The sequence below is a fragment of the Lontra canadensis genome, unplaced genomic scaffold (assembly GCF_010015895.1).
Source record: "Lontra canadensis isolate GAN:19392208 unplaced genomic scaffold, GSC_riverotter_1.0 scaffold11, whole genome shotgun sequence".
In the NCBI taxonomy this organism is placed as follows: Eukaryota; Metazoa; Chordata; class Mammalia; order Carnivora; family Mustelidae; genus Lontra; species Lontra canadensis.
The window spans coordinates 18699733-18720155 of NW_022631005.1; the positions used below are offsets into that span (position 1 = coordinate 18699733).

The window sequence follows — 20423 nt, forward strand, 5'->3', positions numbered from 1 at the left end:
ATTTGTACCCTTGAGGCAGGGAGAACACCCCCCAACCCCAGACTAAAGGATTGCAGCCTAATGCTGAGGCATGTAATAGAAAAACTTGCATATCTTAGAACCAAGGAAACCATTTTAAGGGTAGTTAGGGTGAAGAGATTCCTTATGTACAGAGGGAGGAACATCAGAATAACATCAGACCTGGCCACAGAGACCTGGCAAACTAGAAAGGGCTGGCAGGACATATTCAGGGCACTAAATGAGAAGCCAAGAATTCTTTATCTGGCAAGACTGTAATTCAGAATGGATGGAGAAATAAGGGTCTTCCAGGATGGGCAGAAACTGAAAGAATATGTGACCACCAAGCTGGCCCTGCAAGAAATATTAAGGGGGGGTTCTATAAAAGGAGAAAGACCCAAGAGTGATATAGAACAGAAATATACAGAGACAATCTATAGAAACAAGGACTTCACAGGCAACATGATGACAATAAAATCATATCTTTTGGTAATTACTCTCAATGTGAATGGCCTAAATGCTCTCATAAAATGGCACAGGGTTGCAGATAAGGTAAAAAGACAGGACCCATCCATATGCTGTCTACAGAGACTCATTTTGAATCTAAAGATATATCCAGATGGAAAGTAAAGGAATGGAGAAGTATCTTTCATGCCAACACACCTCAAAAGATAGCTGGGATAGCAGTTCTTATATCAGACAAATTAGATTTTAAGCTAAAAACTGTAGTTAGAGCTACAGAAGAACACTTTATCATTCTTAAAGGGTTTATCCAACAATAAGATCCAACAGTTGTAAATACCTATGCCCCCAACATGGAAGCAACCAACTGCTAACCATAATAAAGAGACATATTGATTATAACACATTAATAGTAGGAGCCCTCAATACTCCACTCTCAGCAATAGACAGATCATTTAAGAAGAAAATCAATGAAGAAACAAGAGCTTTGAAAGACACAGTGGGCCAGATGGACCTCATAGACATATACAGAACATTCTAAAACAACAGAATACTCATTCTTCTCGAGTGCACATAGGACTTTCTTCAGAAATAGACTGCATACTGGGTCAAAAATCAGGTCTCAACCAATACCAAGAGATTCAGATTATTCCCTGCATATTCTCAGACCAACTTTGAAACTGGAACTCAATCACAAGAAAAAGTTTGGAAAAAATTCAGACAGTTGGAAGCTAAAGATCATCCTGCTCCAGAATGTTCAGGTCAACCAGGAAATCAAAGAACTTGAACAATTCTTGGAAACCAATGAGAATGAAAACACATCTATCCAAAACCTAGGGGATATGGCAAAGGTAGTCCTAAGTGGAAAATACATAGCCATCCAAGCCTCACTCAAAAAAAAAAAAAAAAAAAGAAAGAAAGAAAAGAAAAATCCTGAATACACAAACTGTCTTTATACCTTAAACATCTGGAGAATCAACAACAAATTAAGCCTAACCTATGTGCCAGAAGGGACATAAGATTAGAGCAGAGATCAATGAATTAGAAGTCAGAAATACAGTAGAACACATTAATAAAACTAAAAGCTGGCCCTTTGAAAGAAATAAAAAGATTGATACATCACTGGCCAAACTTATCCAAAAGACAAGAGAAAGAGCCCAAATTAATAAAATTATGAATGAAAGGGGAGAGATCATGACTAATACTAAGGAAATAAATAGAATTATCAGAAATTATTACCAATGGCTATATGACAATACATTTAGCAATCTGGAAGAAATGGAGGCATTCCTAGAAACCTATAAACTACAAAGACTGAAACAGGAAGAAATTGATAACCTGAATAGAGCAATAACCAGTAACGAGATTGAAGCAGTGATCAAACACCTCCCAAAAACAATAGTCCAGGGTCTGATGGATTCTAGAGAACTCTATCAAATATTCAAATAAGAAATAATAGCTATTCTCCAGATGCTGTTTCAAAAAATTGAAACAAAAGGAAAACTTTCAGACTCTTTTTATGAGGCCAGCATTGTCTTGATCCTGAAACCAAGAAAAGACCCCACCAAAAAGGAGAATTTCAGACCAATATCTGTGATGAATATGGATGCCAAAATTCTCAATAAGATCCTAGCTAATAGGATCCAACAATACATTAAAAAGATTATCCACCATAAACAAGTATGGGATTTATCTGTGGGATGCAAGGGTGGTTCAACATTCACAAATCAATCAATGTGATAGAACACATAAATAAGAGAAGAGACAAGAACCACGTGCCCCTTGCAATAGATGCAGAAAAAGCTTTGACAAAATACAGCATCCTTTCCTGATTAAAACTCTTCAGAGTACAGGGAGAGAGGGAACATTTCTCAACTTCATAAAATCCATCTATGAAAAACCCACAGTGAATATCATTCCCAATAGGGAAAAGATGAGAGCCTTTCCATTGAGATCAGGAACATGAAAAGGATGCCCACTCTCACCACTGTTGTTCAACATAATACTAGAAATCCTAGTAACAGCAATCAGAAAACAAAAAGAAATAAATATATTCAAATTGGCAAAGAAGAAGTCAACTCACTCTCTTCAGGTGACATGATTCTCTAGTGGAAAACCCATACTCATACAGCAATTCAGTAAATGTGGCAGGATACAAAATCAATACACCGAAATCAGTTGCTTTCTTATATACTAACAATATAACTGTAGAAAGAGAAATTAGAAAATAGATTCAATTTACAATAGCACCGGAAACCATAAGATACCTTGGAATAAACCCAGCCAAAGAGGTAAAGGATTTATACTCTAGGAACTACAGAACACGCATGAAAGAAATTGAAGACAAAAAGATGGAAAAATATTCCATGCTCATGGATCGGAAGAATAAACATTGTTAAAATGTCTTTGCTGCCCGGAGCAATCTATACTTTCAACGTCATCCCGATCAAAATAACAATGACATTTTTCAAAGCACTGGAACAAACAATCCTAAAATTTGTATGGAATCAAAAAATACCCTGAATCGCCAAGGAAATGTCAAAAAATAAAAACAAAGCTGAGGGCATCACGTTGCCTGATTTCAAGCTATATTACAAAGCTGGTGATCACTAAAACATCATGGTACTGGCACAAAAATAGACACATAGGCCAGTGGAACAGAATATAGAGAACCCAGATATGGACCCTCCTCTAGGTCAACTATTCTTTGACAAAGAAGGAAAAAATATCCAATGGAAAAAAGACAGTCTCTTCAATAAATGGTGCTGAGAAAATTGGAGAGCTATATACAGAAGAATGAAACTTGACCATTCTCTTACACCATACACAAAGATAAACTCAAAATGGATGAAAGACCACAATGTGAGATAGCAATCCATCAAAATCTTAGAGGAGAACATAGGCAGTAACCACTTTGACATTGGCCACAGCAACTTCTTTCAAGACTCATCTCCAAAGGCAAGGGAAACAAAAACAAAAATGAACTCTTGGGACTTCATTAAGATAAAAACTTCTGCACAGCAGAAGCAGTCAACAAAGCAAAGAGACAACCCACTGAATGGGAGAAGATATTTGCAAATGATACTACAGACAAAGGACCGATATCTAAGATCTATAAAGAACTTCTCAATCTCAACATCCAAAAAAAACCCAAAAAAGTCATAAAATAAGCAAAGAACATGAACAGACACTTCTTAAAAGAAGATATACAAATGGCTAACAGACACATGAAAAAAAAAAGAGTTCGTTATCATTAACCATCAGGGAAATTAAAATCAAAACCACATCAAGATACCACCTTACACCAGTTAGAATGGCAAAAATTGACAAGGTAGGAAAAAACAAATGTTGGAGAGGATGTGGACAAAGGGGAACCCTCCTATACTATTGGTGGGAATACAAGTGGGTACAGCCACTTCTGAAAACAGTGTGGAGGTTCCTCAAAAAATTAAAAATAGAGCTACCCTATGACCGGCAATTGCACTACTGGGTATTTACCCCAAAGATACAGATACAGTGAAAAGGAGCACATGCACTGCAATGTTCAAAGCAGCAATGTCCACAATAGCTAAACTGTGGAAAGAGCCGAGATGCCCTTCAACAGACAAATGGATAAAGAAAATGTGGTCCATATACACAATGGAATATCATTCAGGCATCAAAAAGGATGGATACCCAACTTCTGCATCAACATGGATGGGACTCGAGGAGATTAGGTTAAGTGAAATAAGTCAAGCAGAGAAAGTCAATTATCATATGGTTTCACTTATTTGTGGAACATAAGGAATAGCATGGAGGACATTAAGAGAAGGAAGGGAAAAATGAAGGGGGGTAAACTGGAGTGGGAGATGAACATGAGAGACCATGGACTCTGGGAAACAAACTGAGAGAAGGGGGCAGAGGAAAGAAAGAAAGAAGGAAAGGGGGCAGGGGAAGGGTGAACCTAGTGATGGGTAGTACATAGATTGCATAGAGCACTGGGTGTTATACACAAACAATGAATCATGGAACACTACATCATAAACTAATGATGTTAAAAAAAAAACCTAATGATGTACTGTATAGTGACTAACATAACATAAAAAATATGTTATATGTAAACAAATGGACATGACTGTATTCCAAAAAGTTTTATTTGTCAAAAAGAGATGTGTTCTTGTTTGATCTAATATAAATTATTTAAGAAATGATAATGAGAGGAAGCAGAGAATAGTTGAGGAGATACCCTTGAATAGGTGAGAGGGGAGGGAATTTGTCTACAGGGATTGGAGTTAAGCTTTCATTATGAATTCAACCAAGTTTGAAAAACAAAAACAAGTATATGCTGAAGTAGGTAAATGTGAAGAATAAATCTGTGGGAAAGCTCTTGTATTGCTTCTGTTATCTCAGGAAAAGTAGGAAGTACGATCACAATATTTGAGTGGCCATTAGGAAGAAGATTTGGGGTTTTAAGAAGGGAAGATGCATGAAATAATTGCATGAAAGAGTTGAAAAATAATTGGGCTGAGGAAATACTTTATATAGTAAATAGCAAATTTTCAGTTTGGAATGTTATAGCTGTTCTTTTCCACATTGGACCATTCATATACTTTTATTATAATTTATATATATATGTGTATATATACACATACACACACACACATATATATATATATGTATTTTTCTCAAGCACTGGCTAAACTTGTAGCATTATCAACATATTTTGAATCATTTAACTTCAATCTTCAAAACTCTTATTTTTCTCCCCAGGGGAAAAAGAGATTGTTGCAGTCTATTAATACCTCTCTTTTCAGACAGCAAAATCAGTAACACATTTTATCCATATATTTTTCTAGTTTAGCAAATCTTATTACTGTTAGAAATTGTTTGTACAATGAATATGCTTCTGTCACTTCATCTCCGTTTCATGCATTTATCATATTGAATTCTAATCTACTCTGAGGGTTTGCTAAACTTTTGCTTCAATGATGTATCTTCTCTGAAAGAGTTCAGATATAATGAAATATATTATGTCCAGTATTTGTTTAATATTTTGTCACCAATGAAATATAAATTATTGAAATGGAATATATTCACATTGATTGCTATGAAGTTTACACATGGATTATAAATCAAAACAAGTCCTTAAAAGATAGAAAATCAATTGATGTGTCAGATAAAAATGTATAAATGTTGAAATCAACCACTGAATGGACATTTTTCCTCTTGAAATAATTTAATATACCAGAATTTGAAAAGATTTGTGTCTTTGAATGCACATAATAAGGTAAAAGTGAAAGACCGAACATCTGAAATTTTGTTAACAATACTTCAAACAAATACAAGCCAACATATTTTAGAGCGAATAGTTGTTTGTTCTCTCAACCAATCACAGAAATTTTCAAGGAGACCAATCAGAACTGTAATCTTGTGGTTATGCCCTGAGTAAATATTAACAATATTTAAATTTATATAGGACACATGTGTACACAGTTATATTAACATAGTGTCTTTGTTTTTCTTCTCCAGAACTGTTATCCAATTGTCAGCAGTTGAACTGTCAGTATAAATGTGCAATGGTCAAAAATAGTACAAGATGTTACTGTGAGGATGGATTTGAAGTAAAAGAAGATGGGAGAAGCTGTAGAGGTAAGTATGACATGTGATTTTTTTTTTTTTTTACAAAACCTTACTTTACAGAAATTAATCAAGTATCTTTGAGCACCTATCATGTGTTTCATACAGAGGTTAAGCTAACTTTTTTTTTGTTTGTTTCTTGAGATTTAAAAGATGATACTCCTACATAAATCATATACATAAACATAACAGATATGCATTTTACCAGTCAGTTTTCAATTCATATTTCAATAATATCAAATATGGGAAATGTCAAAAATGGGAAGTGGTTTGGGTTAACCAATGAAATCATTGAATTTAACAGTTTTAACTTCCTAGATGTTTTCTGGCAGTTATACAGCTGCAGTGTAGTAGACATTTGTTATTAACTAAGTTAGGTTAATAATATTGTGCAATGTTCTTTACAATTTTTCCATTTTTTGCATTGGTAATTCTGGCAGTTGGCATTTTGCCAACAGCAATAATGAACATAAAAATATTTATGTGTATTTTTAATGTCTTAATTCTTGCTTTTGTGAAAGCTCCACAGGACATGTTTATAAACCTCTGAAATGACTCCACTCTGCCATACTGAACAATTCTAGGTTACTTCTCCATTCTATTAACATCTATTATATATATGTTAGTATATGTATATAAATCTGTAATATAAGTAATACATTATTTTGTATAGTACTTAGAATCTATATATAGAAACATAAAATTTAGAATCTATACATAAAATCAAAGAATATCTGCATTGCTAGAGCCACTAATAACAGACTGTTTTACAAAGAAACTGGTGCTTTGCCAATTGCTTTAAACCTTTTCTTTAATATTATCATTTTTACATAGAAACAGAATCTTAAGGTTGAAAGAGTTCTCAGAGAGAATATTGTTCAAACTCTAATGACAAAAGTGAGAAAAGTGAGACCCTGATTAAATTAAGTAACTTACTTAAGTCCTACACATCTTCTTAGTAATAGACTTGGGACTAAAGCTCAGGTCTGCAGAGTCCACTTATTCTTGTCTTGAAGAGGTTCATTGCTTTTTAATGTACATCTGGGGTTTGAGTTTTTCACTTGTTGTTTGTTTGTTTTCTGCATAGTACAAATATTATAGAAACATTTATTATTAAGTGTTTGTTAGACTTGGAGGTTATTTAATCTGACAATAGGTGGATCAAGCTGGTGTATTTATTTGACTCACACCAATTTTAAACCAACATTTAAAAATCAGAATATTGCACACAAAAGCTCAGACTATTTTTTTTTTCAGATGGAAGACCTTGCAACATTAGACACCTTATAAACCCAAATGTCAGCCATATATGAATAGTACTTCTGCATTCACTCACACATGCATGCAATTTCCAGTTCAAAACAGCTCTTTCCATTCACACAGGGGAGGCTAAAATACCTATACAGTATTCTTACCCTTTTGCTACAACTGACTCTTATAGGAGTCAAGATTTTCAGCTCTTGTTACAATGGATCTCTTTCTCCCGAATCTCCTCATTAAATCCATAAAGGTAATCATAATCAATATCTTCTTTTGACTATTGATAAGGAATTACGCATCGATCAGTATGGAAGGTCACTACTGAAAGAGGAGCTCTTTTTACTTTATCTGCCACCCTGGACGACCAGAACTGAGCATCATTAATGCTTTCCTGAAGCCATATTTCCAGGGTAGTTTCTGTCCTCAGAGGGAGAAAGAAGGCAGCATTATAAGTAATGACATTCCTATTCCTTTGTGGCCAATTTTGTGGAGTTACATAAATGTCATAGCAGTGCATTCTGGCTAAAAAGAACAACAACAACAATAAAAATCATTACTCATATTGCTCTCCTGGATAGCATAATCATGTCAGAAAAGCTAAAATAGGAATCAATAAAATTAAACCTGAAAAATCTGTGAAAAAGAAGAAGAATCATTTCTGCCACTAGGGGCTGGATTTTACCAAATGCAAGATTTAATTTCTTTAATTATCACTGTAAACTTAACTTCAAAAACTTTTCTTTTTTTTCCCAAAGCAACTTACTTCAAACAAACCATCCACGAATGCAAGCTGTTATATGAAGCCAAGGAAATCTGAGAAAAGTGCAAATTAATGCCATACAAATGCATCGTTTCCCAATTTAAATGGCCCCTTAACTACTCAGGAATATTTTTGCTTTTCCTTAGTAAACTCTTTTCTTAGCTCAGTGTTCAGAGGGTGGGCTTTAATCATCCGTTTGGTCTTTCTGGTGAGGAGCTCCCCCCACGCCCATCCTGGCATCATCCAGTGGCCCCACCCTGAGTCACCTCATTGACACAGACTAAGGTATATTCCAAATGGGCTCATAAATAACAAAAGACACTCCTATAACTCAGAAAATTGCAAGGGCTTTAGGAACTCTGTGCCAGAAACTGAGGATAAAGACCAAATACATATTTTTATATACCACTTATTCCTATTTTAGTATAGCACCATTCATTTCCATCTATCCAGTTTTCACATGTTGTCTCTTCTAGTTCTTAAACATTTCCGTCCATTCCCTCTTCTCCATCTGCACTACCACTGACTTAGTTCAAATTTTAATAGAATTAAAATACAGTTTCTTGCGTGAAAATAGCACATAACTAATTTTCCAGGATCTCTTCTCTACTTTCACCAGTCCATGTTTTATTTGCATTATAAAGTTCATCCAATTAATGCTTTCACAATGCCTACATACAATGTACAGCCCTTTACTTTAGCATACAAATAACTTCATTATCTGGCCCCAAAACTACTTTCTCAGTGCCATCTCTTATCTCCTCGCTTATCCACCCTTATTCCACTTGACCCTTTTTACTTCTTCGAAATCCCTACTATGTCATCCCAATATCATTTCACATGCTATTTTAACTGGAATGCCCCTTTCCATCTTATCCCTTCTTATTGAATCTGAGAAAATCCAAATCATCCTTTAAATCCAAGTCAGTATTCAGCCTTCACTTAATATTCTCCCTCTGATTCCAAGCAGGTTCACTTCTCTGTGTTCTCATAACCAGAGTATGCCCCTATTACAAGGAAATGCATAGAATTGCAATTATATTTCATTAAACTTGTTTCACTTAGAAGTAGGAAACGTGTTATCATGTTTTTTGTTTGTTTGTTTCATCAGGGATTAGTAGAGTACACAGTACACAGGACAGACTGAATATACATTAGTCCAAATTAGTAGCTGACATATATATATATATATGCCTAGTTGGTTAAGAATCCTTAAGCACTTGCTGTTTAGAGAGACTTGAACAAGATGCAGGAGGCAGGAAAGGGAGGATGGTAGGGAATAGAAATAGGACCATAGATATTATTAAAATTTAAGATGAAAGTTTTCTTTTCAATGAATGCTTAATAGTTTCCTGTTTTTGATCCAGTGAAGGTGATTTGTATAGCTGAGCTCAGAACTCTTAATCTGTTCATTGAAAACCACATTACCAGACTAATTCTTTGTTAAAATAGTGAAAAAGACATACACTCTTTATTCTTTAAAGTGCATTTCATATCTTTGCAAAAATATCCAAGGATTTCTAGCCTTAATATTATCTTTTAAAATTAAAAATTAGATACTAAATTTGATGTTTTATCTCTGTAACTATTAAAGCAACTTTGAATTTTGACGTTCAGTTAGTGTGGTTTGGAAAAGACTTATTGCATTTGTTTCTTCCTTTCCAAAATAATTATCTATTTCCAAAATTTGAAAAAAAAAAAGTTTTCTTCTAGGGGAAAAAATGCCTAACAATAAATCTGCTTAGAAATGATGCCCATTTTCCTTGTAGATCAAGATGAATGTGCTATTTATGGCGCATGCAGCCAGACCTGCATAAATACATATGGTTCCTATGCCTGCAGTTGTGTGGAGGGCTACATAATGCAGCCAGACAACAGATCTTGCAAAGCCAAAAATGGTAAGTTATATATATTTTTTTGTCCTTGTAGAATTTCTTGTTTCCCTTTTGCAGTTCCTTCTCACTAGAAATGTAGTACAGTACTATGGACTTGGAAGGAATAGATTTTTCCTTCATTTTAATTCACTGATCTATACCTAAAAATCCAGAGCAGTTATTTCAGTTGTCACTGATCATCATAAAACTCCTTCCATTATAGGAAGTTTCTAGTTTTGAAAAACCCGTTCAAAAGAAATGGATTAATTGATCTGAGTTAGCCATCTCTCTCCCACACTAGGCAATAGATTCCTGTTTTCTTTGAGCTCCTGCTTTCCCACCAAAATTCATACTCAGCATAATAAAGTGATCTGCTAAAATGTAAGCCAAATCATGTCATTCTCATGCTTAAAATCTCCCAATTACATTTACTCATCTTGAGAATAAAATCCAAACTTTTCACAATACATGTAAGGATCTAATGCTGTGGTATCATTTACCTCATCCATCTCACTTATTGCTACTCTCTGTTCATCACTCATCAGCCATACTGGTTTCCTTGTCCTTCTTCTACCACATTGCTCTTGCTTTGAGGTTGTTCCACTTCCTGTTTTATTTGCCTGCAGTGCTTTTCCCTGTGATATTCACATTCTTATCATTCAAGTCTTAGCTAAAATGGCAACATTCAGAGTGACCTTCACTGACCATTCTGCTTAATGGCGTATACCCTCTCCATTGCTATCTTATTTCCCAATTTTATTTATTTATGCATTCCTACTCAATCACTATATGATTTTTCACTTTTATTTTCTTTATATCCCTACCTTTTGAAATGAACTCATTATGTATTTGCTTATCATCTGATTTCTCCAGAATAATGGGAGTGTTATGAGAGTATGGAACTTGTCAGTTTTGTTTATTGTTGTTTACTGATATCTGATCATAGCCTGGAACACATAGATACTTGATGAATATTTGTGGAAGCAAGGAAGGGAGAAGGGAAAGAAGGGAACAAGGAAAGAAAAGAAAAAGAAAGAATGAACTTCTCTTTCTGGTTAAAATTACTAAAATGAACGTTCCTCTTTTAAGTGTTTGAATTTCATGTTTTAACACATGTTTTCCTTTTACTTTGTCCCTGCAAATAAAGCCTATAGTTTCTACACAGCATTCAGCCTACAGTAAACACTCAATGAATATTGATGATTTGCTCATGAAATAGCCTTGAGATGTGTTAGTAACAATAGGATAAATCTAATTTTTTTGTGGGCTGAATTAAGAATAATACAAGGAGATATGTACACGCTGTTCCATCTAGCTTCTTTTGACTTTTCTGAAATCTGGTTTCATTTTATGGATTTTCAAATTATGCTATTTTGATAAATTAATTGAATGTCCCCCACCCCCTTTTATTAGTGAATGGAAAAGTAGGAAGAGACGAGATTCTCTTTTTTGAAGCCAGATTGAACAAAGCATTGGATTTGCTTAGCAAGCTGCCACAGCTATTTCTTTACAACATAACCTCATGCTGTACTTTCAACAATTTCCCTGAGTGTGTTCGGTTATTAACTAAACATATTTGTATACCAAATTAGAAAGAACTCTTCTATTTCTTAGTTTATTTCTTTGAATTACTGACTTAGTTTGTGAAGCCCTACTTATGTTTCGGAGGCAATCCCTGAAAAAAATTAAGTTAGTAGTATGTTCTTTTTGTCTACCAATAAGAGTTCTGATTTAAAGTATTGATGGGCTGAAGATGTAGAAGGCTTGTTCTTTGCTGTTTCTATTGATCCACACAATATCACTGTGGCTATACAGGGAGGGTGTAATGTGATAAACCCTACACAGAGGCACTTCCTCTCTTTCTATGTGGAGAAGGTATCTGCCAGTAACAGAATGTAACTAGGGAGGGATGCTACTTGCTAATGTAATGCTGACTCAAGGAGATTTGATGACTCCAGAATTGATAATAGGACATATAAAAGCCTCCACCTCTTGGTGGCTGGCTTGATGACAGTATTGGTCTACAGACTTTAAAAAATACAGTTTTTATGGGAATGTTCCTGGTGTTTGTAGTTTTAGAAAAAAAATGAGTTGCTGGTAAGGCAGTAAATGGCACAATTCTAGAACATATACTGACTAGTTCTAAAGGTCACGTTGGGTATTTAAACCAAAGTATTCATACAAAATTCACAAGGAAAACTATCAGTTTTCTTTTAGCTGTCTCAAATTGATAACAAATGAACCAGAGGGTATTATGGCTTCAGGTATATACAATTTTATATAATGCATCAACCTTATATTTTTGTGGTGATTTTTTCATATTATAGTGCTGCCATAACTGATGGGTGCTAGGAAAATGTTTTAAATTAAACTCCATTTGTCTTAAGTCTTTGCCATTCTCCTTTTCCTTTACCTGGCTGCTTAGATTGGCCCCACTTTTTTCTTCCTCTACAATCCTATCCTCCTGGGCTCTGGAACCTACCTTTTTCTCCCAGTCAAGCCAGAGTTCCAGGTGTCTCAGAAGTTGGGAACATGGGAAACTATGGGATATTAGGATGGGCTGGCCCAGAACCCTGGATGTGTGTAAAAGATCTATAGGCTTTACAAAGGGAAAAAAAAAAAAAAAAAGAATGAAAGAAAGAAATATCAAGCCCAAAGGATACGGTGGGAAGCTAGTACTAGACTCAATAGGAGGATTCTGTAAAGGCCTTACTAGATGATAGACGGGAAAATAAAAAGGATCTTAGGAGATCTGCATTTTGAAGGCAGAGAGAGGCAGAGTCAATTGTCTAGGAATCTGCTTATAAATTTCAGCATGGAATAATATCGTGGTCACTCTCCAACTGTTCACCCCAGAACTTATTTGTGGGATCTTATTTTCAATGTAACAATTAATAGTAATTAGGTAAATTAATGTAAATTGATCGATTATCCCTCCTTTGTAACATAATACCTGAATCCAAGTAAAATTCATAAGCCTTAAGAGTACCTTCAAGAAATAATTCTAGTAAGGGGGAGGGGATTTTAGAACCTGTGGCAGATGGGGGAGGAAATTAATGTTAGGCAGGAGGCCTCCTCATTGCTGTTAATTCATGCAATGCAGACAAATTCTTTTCTTTTCTACCCTCTGTAAGATTGACTTGACTACTGAAATGTAGAATCAATTATTCAGGGCTGGGAGGAACTCAAAGGTAATTTAGTCCAACTATCCATTTGCTATCAAAATAAATAATTTCCAAATGGAAGAAAATTTTAAATGTACATTTAAAGATAATTTTAAATAGTACTTGATAGTTCTGTGTAAGAGGAGACATACTGGCATATGAATGTCATAGTGGAGTGTTGATAAATGGAATGGGACTCACATTAAAAGCTAGTAATTTTTGAACTAAACATTAGGATTTCTCATTTGAAAAGAATGTTTAAAAATAATCATTAAGGGGTTCCTGGGTGACTCAGTTGGTTAAGTGACTGCGTTATGCTCAGGTCATGATCTTGTGGTTCTGGTATTGAGTCCCACATCAGGTTCCCTGCTAAGCTTCTCCCTCTTCCACTATCCCTGCCTCTGTTCTCTCTCTCTATGTCAAATAGATAAATAAAATCTTAAAAATAAGTAAATAAAAATAATCATTAAAATATATATGTATGTATCTAGTAAAACTTCCTATATGCTTTTACTTTTGCTTTTTTTTTTTGACATTAGAGTTCTAGAGAGTTGTCAAATCTGAAAATGGGAAGTTTTTTTTCATTTTTAAAAAATTTAATTTAGCTTCTTTTAACTGATTTAGACCAATTTTGATGTAGAAATATGCATTAAATGTAGGCACCAAGGGCTAAAAGTGGACACTTGTAGAACCTGTAAAAATGAAAGTAATGGCCAAGGGTGTCTAACTTATGAACTGTTGCCAGTTTTACTCCTGATCAATTCAGGCTCATTGGACTGTACTTTTCCGTCTCGTAACCACTCGCCAAAGGCAGGCATTTAACCCAGTTTAAAATTCTGCAGCACCAATAGGACTCTACTGACTGCGCTAAAGCAGTCCCGGAACAAAGAGCACTAAATAATTATATGCTCATCGGTGTAGAGACACTGCAGTAAGTGGCACCATGAGAGAGAGAGTGTGTACCTCTTTGCCATGTAGCAACTAGAGTAGTGAGAGAAGAGAGCCCATTAAATAACTTCAGGATTCTATTACAGTTTATACTGTGCTATTCACTGATTGGAATGATGGGGAGACCATTTAGGCAATAGAAATACAAATAAGAAATACAAATCATAATCTCTATATAATCCATGGAAACACAATCCTAGGTGATGCTAAGGAATGTGTTCATACCACTGGTATTCTTTGCTGGTATTCTTAAAAAGAAAGAGAGAAAGAAAGCAAAATATAATGTCCTATGGCTCCTACACCTAACCTCCAACTCTATTATTATCTAATGTATATTTTAAAATTTCCTTTTAGAAGGTAGAGGAATCATTCATGGTTTTCTGCCAGGGGAATTCTGCTTGTAGGGAGAATAGGCAGGTGCCTGTCTAGAGAGGGAGGAGTTCTATGTTTAGAGTATATCATAGTCTGTGCAGCCACTTGAAATGCTTGGAATTCAGTAGTTACAATATAATTGCCTGCCTGATTTTTTTTTTTTTTTACTTTTTTAAAAAAGAAAGCACTCTATATTAAAATGCGAGTATTCTTAGGAAGGGTGACATATTAAATCTTAGTAACCTTGATAATTTATGAGACTAGTGGATCAAATCTCTTTCAGTATACCATCTGGCTAAGAATGGCTCCCAGCAGAATGATAAATGATTATGTCTTCACATACAAAGACTCACTATTCATAGTTTTTACTATTTTTAGGTAGTCCAAAGGTCTAGTTCTTGCACAATTCGTCATTTTATTGAGACATAACTGAGAATGGTATTTGATGACATGATAGTATATGAGACTGTGAGATAGGAGTGAGCCTAGTGGACCATAATCATAGTAACCCAGATTTGTTGTTGTTCCTTATGCCTTCACATATTCACGGAGGAAATGATAGACACTGTGGTAAACAGTAGATGGCAGAGAAGTAGCTCAGTGCCTAGAACAGAGTATGTGGTTGGTAAGTGGTTTTTTTGTTGGTGGTGGTTTTTATTTTTTTGTTTGTTTTGTTTTGTTTTATTTTAGATGCTTTAAGGAATTTTGTGAACATTCAGGAAGCAGAATAGGGGACTGGGATTTTGAGAATTAATGAAAGGAAAGCTAGGAGGCTGGAAGAGATTAAAAAACAAACAAACAAACAAACAAACAAACTGAGGTATTTTACTAGTTTTATCCTATTATTCAGGATTCATGCTACCTTTGCCATAGTATAGATATTGGAGTGGTTTGGGAAGACACGCATAATCTCCACAACTGTGCCCTCTTCCCCAAGGCCCTCCTCAGGTAAGCATATAATCCTAGTGTGCTTACTATGGAAATACAGTTGCAGAACAAGCTACTTCGCCTGCAGTCAGGCAGTATTGTTTAAAATCTCTGTCCTAGAGAAATACTGGAGCTTCCCAGGCTGCGTTTGAAAACCGAGCCTGGCCATTGAACTTATTTCTCTATTTTCTGTACCATTCATACCCTACATCTTTTCTGGCTCTTTACTTAGATGGAAATCACATTCCATGACAGAACAGGGCAATGATTTCTGATAGAATTTCCATTATCAAAATTAAATATCACACTTTTATTTTTTCCACCCAAACACTATTAATGAGTATGCCATGTTAAGGTATGAAAGTACTCATGAATATTCTATGTGTGTTTTTCTGTTTTTTGTTTTGTTTTGTTTTGTTTTTTGCTAGAGGACATTACTTTCACAGTCTAGCACCTTTCTTCATATCTTAAACAGAGAATGTAACTATGGTGTCTTATGTGTCATGACGCCTTTGATTTATTGAGAGTGTAAGAAAATATCAGACACAGAAAAAAATGCATGTTCTTCCATTTGTTTTACTACTTAACATCATAAATACAATCTAGCTAAGGACTTCTTTGTATGGGTATAAAGAATCTCATGGCCACATTTATAAGCTCTAGATTTGACAATTGATAAACTTTATTTTTACAAATGGCACAACATATAGGTATAAATTTCTATCATATTATTTAATTTTTTGTGGAAAGGCTATAGAACTATTAGTTAAATTCTCTATTTAGAATATGTGATAGATCATACATGCTCTTCAATTAACTCCCTTTTTTGTCTTAAAATTGGACATATAATGAAAATTAAAAACAAATAAGGCACATTTAAATTCATAGAATTAGAAGTTGCTTAATTTTAAGATGAGACGATACATATATATAGATATCTATAGATTTAGATTTAGATATATATCTACATCTATCTGTCTAGTTGTAGATATATATCTATATCTATAAATCTACATCTGTTTATATCTCTATATCTATATCTATCTATGTACAAAACTTCTCTATTACTTTGCGGAAAGTGGAAGTATATAGCAATTAAAATACTCAGGGAAAAAACAAAGGGAAAAAGGAGAATATTTTGCCCTTTCTAATATGAAAAAAAGTTTTGTTTGTTTTGTTTTGTTTCTGTTTTTGTGTTTTTCAGAGTGCCTTCAAGGCATCCCCTCTATCAACAGCAACCAACAGAGAAATACCCACAGTTAGAGAATACCTCTCGGGCACTCCTCCCAGTAGAGTCATGCTTCCCTTGACTTTGATTGCTGATACTCTGTGTATTCTCCTGTTTCAAGATGCTTAGAATCATTTTAGTCCTGAGAAAAGAAAATCCATTGTGTTGATTGTATTTTTAAATGTATGTGAGGCTTTCTTCTTAGCATGAGGACTCACAAAGCCTCCATCTGTGCTTTCTATGACAGGTAAAATTTGCCAAAATAGTAGATAAATTATATCTTAATAGTCTTGAGAAGTTTAGAACAACATACCCTCAAATTGCAAATGATATATCTAGTAAAGTAGCTAGAAGTTTGGTATATAATCACTATTGAATACTTAGAACTAATCTGTCTTTTGAAACGCAAAGTAGGAAATTGGAGTCTTAAATTTAGGCTGTATGTTTACATCCTTTGGCAGCCTTGTCAGAAAACAATGAAATACATTAAAGGACCTTTTCCTTTCCCACCTCTAGATAATGAATTTTCACATACCTACCTTGCTTTCTCCTTGTTCTAACATGATGATTTTGTTTCATATTTACTCAAGAAAATAGAAGTAATCAAAAGAGAACTTTCTCTCCCTGAACTTTATTAAATCTACCAATCTGTATCTAGAACTAATCACTCTGCCTTCTTCTTCTTTGAATGGAAGAATACACTGTGATCCTATCTAAAGCCAATTCCTGCAATTATGCATCAATCCCATCTACTCTTGCCTACTCAAGAATTAGACTCATACAGTGGTCTTCTCTGTTCCTCAAATCATCAGTATTTTGACTCTCCTGGATCATTCTCATGAGTATACAAGCTTGTTGTAAAGATGGTACAAAACAACTTTCTTGAAACCTATATTCCTCTTCAGCTACTCCATTTTTCTTTTCTCTTTATAGAGTAACTCACAGGAAGGATTTTCTTCTTTCTCTACTTCCTCCCCTTCTGTCTTAAACCCACTTAAATCAGTTTTACATTCTTATGATTCTCTTATACCTCTACTGTCAGGGTTACAAGTGATCTCCAGTTGCCTAGGCATTCAGTTACCAATCCTTAGCACACAACTGATCCTTGTCTCCTCTTTGAATACGTCCCTTTATAAAGTAGTACATTTTAGAGTCTTCCTTTTAGCTTACTGGGGAATTTTTTTCTCAGTTTATTTTGCTGCATTATCCTCATTATTTTTGGAATGATCCAGTGTTTAGTTGTTTGGAAATCTCTTCCTTTGTTGATTTCCTAAGTACTCTCATCTTGTATTGTGACTTTAAAAACACATTCTCTTCCATGATTTGATAAAATATCTGGAGACTGAGACTCAAGAGTTTTAGTCATCAGCCCTGACTTCACTGTTGAACATCAAACTCACTTGGATATTGAAGTCCAATTAAGTATCTTGTTTAGAAATTTAATAGAAATATCAAACTTTTTGTGTCCCAGAATTTTGATCCCCTCTCCTGACAGTGGTGTACATCACCCTCTACCCATTCATCCAGTTGTTCAAGCCAAAACATTGGAGCCATCCTTGACTCCATTCTTTCTGTCAAATCCTTTGATTCAAACTTTTAGGTGTATTCTAAATTGGACTACTCTCTTTAAGGAGCAAGCCTGCATCTTTATCTGCATGCTTTATCTTTCTTCATAGAATCTCTCACTGCCAAACAATATTAAATAGTATTTGTTTGCTTATTGTCTGCTTCCTTCACTAAAATGTAAGCTCTATGAAAACAGATTTTCTAGCTTTGTTACCTGCTATATTGCTAGCATCTAGAGCAGTGCCTGACAGAAACTAACCATGTTAAACAAAAAATTTGTTAAATGAATAAATAAATGCACAAATACTAAGACAGTACTTTCTCAGGGAAAAATTAAATGTGTTTGTTTTTTTTTTTTTTAACACACCCATCCTTTCAAAAAGGAACTATTTATGAATAGGAGTTATTTAAAGGCAGTTTTTAAATGATCCAACATCTATTACAATTTGAACTCAATTATTAGCAATTTCTAGCTTCAATGGACATATCTGAATTGGGGGGAAAAAGTATTTCTATAGCTAAGATAGTTATTATCCTATAATTAGGAAGATGATGAAGAGATTAAAAGGGGCCACCTCTCAGTAACTAATCTTAATTGGTACCCCTAGACCATCTGCTACTTCTAATATTCCCCAATAACCTAAATTTTGAATGAATTATCCTCTGAGAGTTTGAAATTTACTAATATAACCCTTTAGTTATCAGTTAAATTTCTTTCATTTTGCTGATTAAAAATCACAATGCATTATTTATTTCATTTAACTTACTGAAATTTGAATACAGTATCATTCTAAAATTTGAAAATTTAGTAAAATACCTTTAGAAACACTGGAGAGTCCGTATCCAAGCATCCTTCCATGGGTCATTCATTTATTGAATGATGAACATGTGCCAGGTAAGGTTTTCCAGATAATAGGGGAAATTATGTCCTTGTTCTGGTAGACCAGCTCTTTAAGAACAAAGAAACTATGAGAGCTGTTCATTTGCAAAATGAAAAGCTTTTTTGTGTGTGTGCATCGCATGATATTACTGACTTAAATTGTTTCTGTAAAATGGTCCTCTTTCCTCAGAAACAGCATATCTCATCACTTTTCAATCATAACATTTCAAATTGAAATATACTCTAAAAGAAGATACTTGCATTCACTAATAAGGTGTAAATAACAAAAAAGTTCAAACTGTTAAGAAGTCTGTGGCTAATGCAGGTGGATAAGTAGTTTACCTGATGAGCTTTTATGATGCCAAAGACAAGATTACAAAACACAACACTATACTAATAATATGCCAACACTAAATTCATCATCATCTCTTAAAGCCAACTCTGCTTTCTTTCCTGTTTCTTTTAATAATACTAGTATTCTCCCCATCACTTCCCTCTAAAATTTCTGCATAATTCTGGACTCCATGTCCCTTCTTGTCTACATAATTTAGAACATGTAATTCATTACATGAATCCATCTCTACTTAAGAACTCAACACCACCTATTTTAGATTCTTATTACCTATTTTCTGAGAAATTAAAATAGCATCTCTGTATCAATAGTGCCAGTATTCAAAGCCTATGTCCACAAGTTTTTCTTTTTTATTGTTATGTTATTCACCATACAGTACATCATTAATTTTTGATGCAGCATTCCATGATCCATTGTATGTGTATAACACCCATTGCTCCATGCAATCCATGCCCTCCTTGATACCAACCACCAGGCTCATCCATCTTCCTAATTCCATCCTTTCTAAAACCCTTCATTTGTTTCCCAGAGTTCATAGTCTCTCATGGTTTGTCTCCCACTTTGTTTACCCCTCTTCATTTTTCCCTTCCTTCTCCTAATGTCCTCCATGTGATTCCTTATGTTCCATAAATAAGTGAAACCATATGATAATTGACTTTCTCTGCTTGACTTATTTCACTTAGCCTAATCTCCTCCAGTCCCATCCACATTGATGCAGAAGTTGGGTATTCATCCTTTCTGATGGCTGAGTAAAATTCCTTTGTGTATATGGACCACATCTTCTTTCCAGTTGTCTGCTGAAGGGCATCTTGGCTCTTTCCACAGTTCAGCTACTGTGGACATTGCTGCTATGAACATTGGGATACAGATGGCCCTTCTTTTCACTACATCTATATCTTTGGAGTAAATACCCAGCAGTACAATTGTTCCATCATAGGGTAGCTCTATTTTTTTGAGGAACCTCCACACTCTTTTCCAAAGTGGCTGCACCAACTTGCATTCCCACTAACAGTGTAA

General features: G+C 34.6%; 1 protein-coding gene across 1 annotated transcript in view; it reads left to right on the forward strand.

Annotated features, from left to right (window-relative positions):
• The window catches only part of LRP1B (LDL receptor related protein 1B), a 1927222-nt gene that overhangs the window by 873712 nt on the left and 1033087 nt on the right, over nt 1-20423 (forward strand). The window contains exons 4-5 of the mRNA XM_032856138.1: nt 5968-6087; nt 9865-9993. Coding sequence (XP_032712029.1) covers nt 5968-6087; nt 9865-9993 — 249 coding nt within the window. The remainder of the gene's footprint in view (nt 1-5967; nt 6088-9864; nt 9994-20423) is intronic.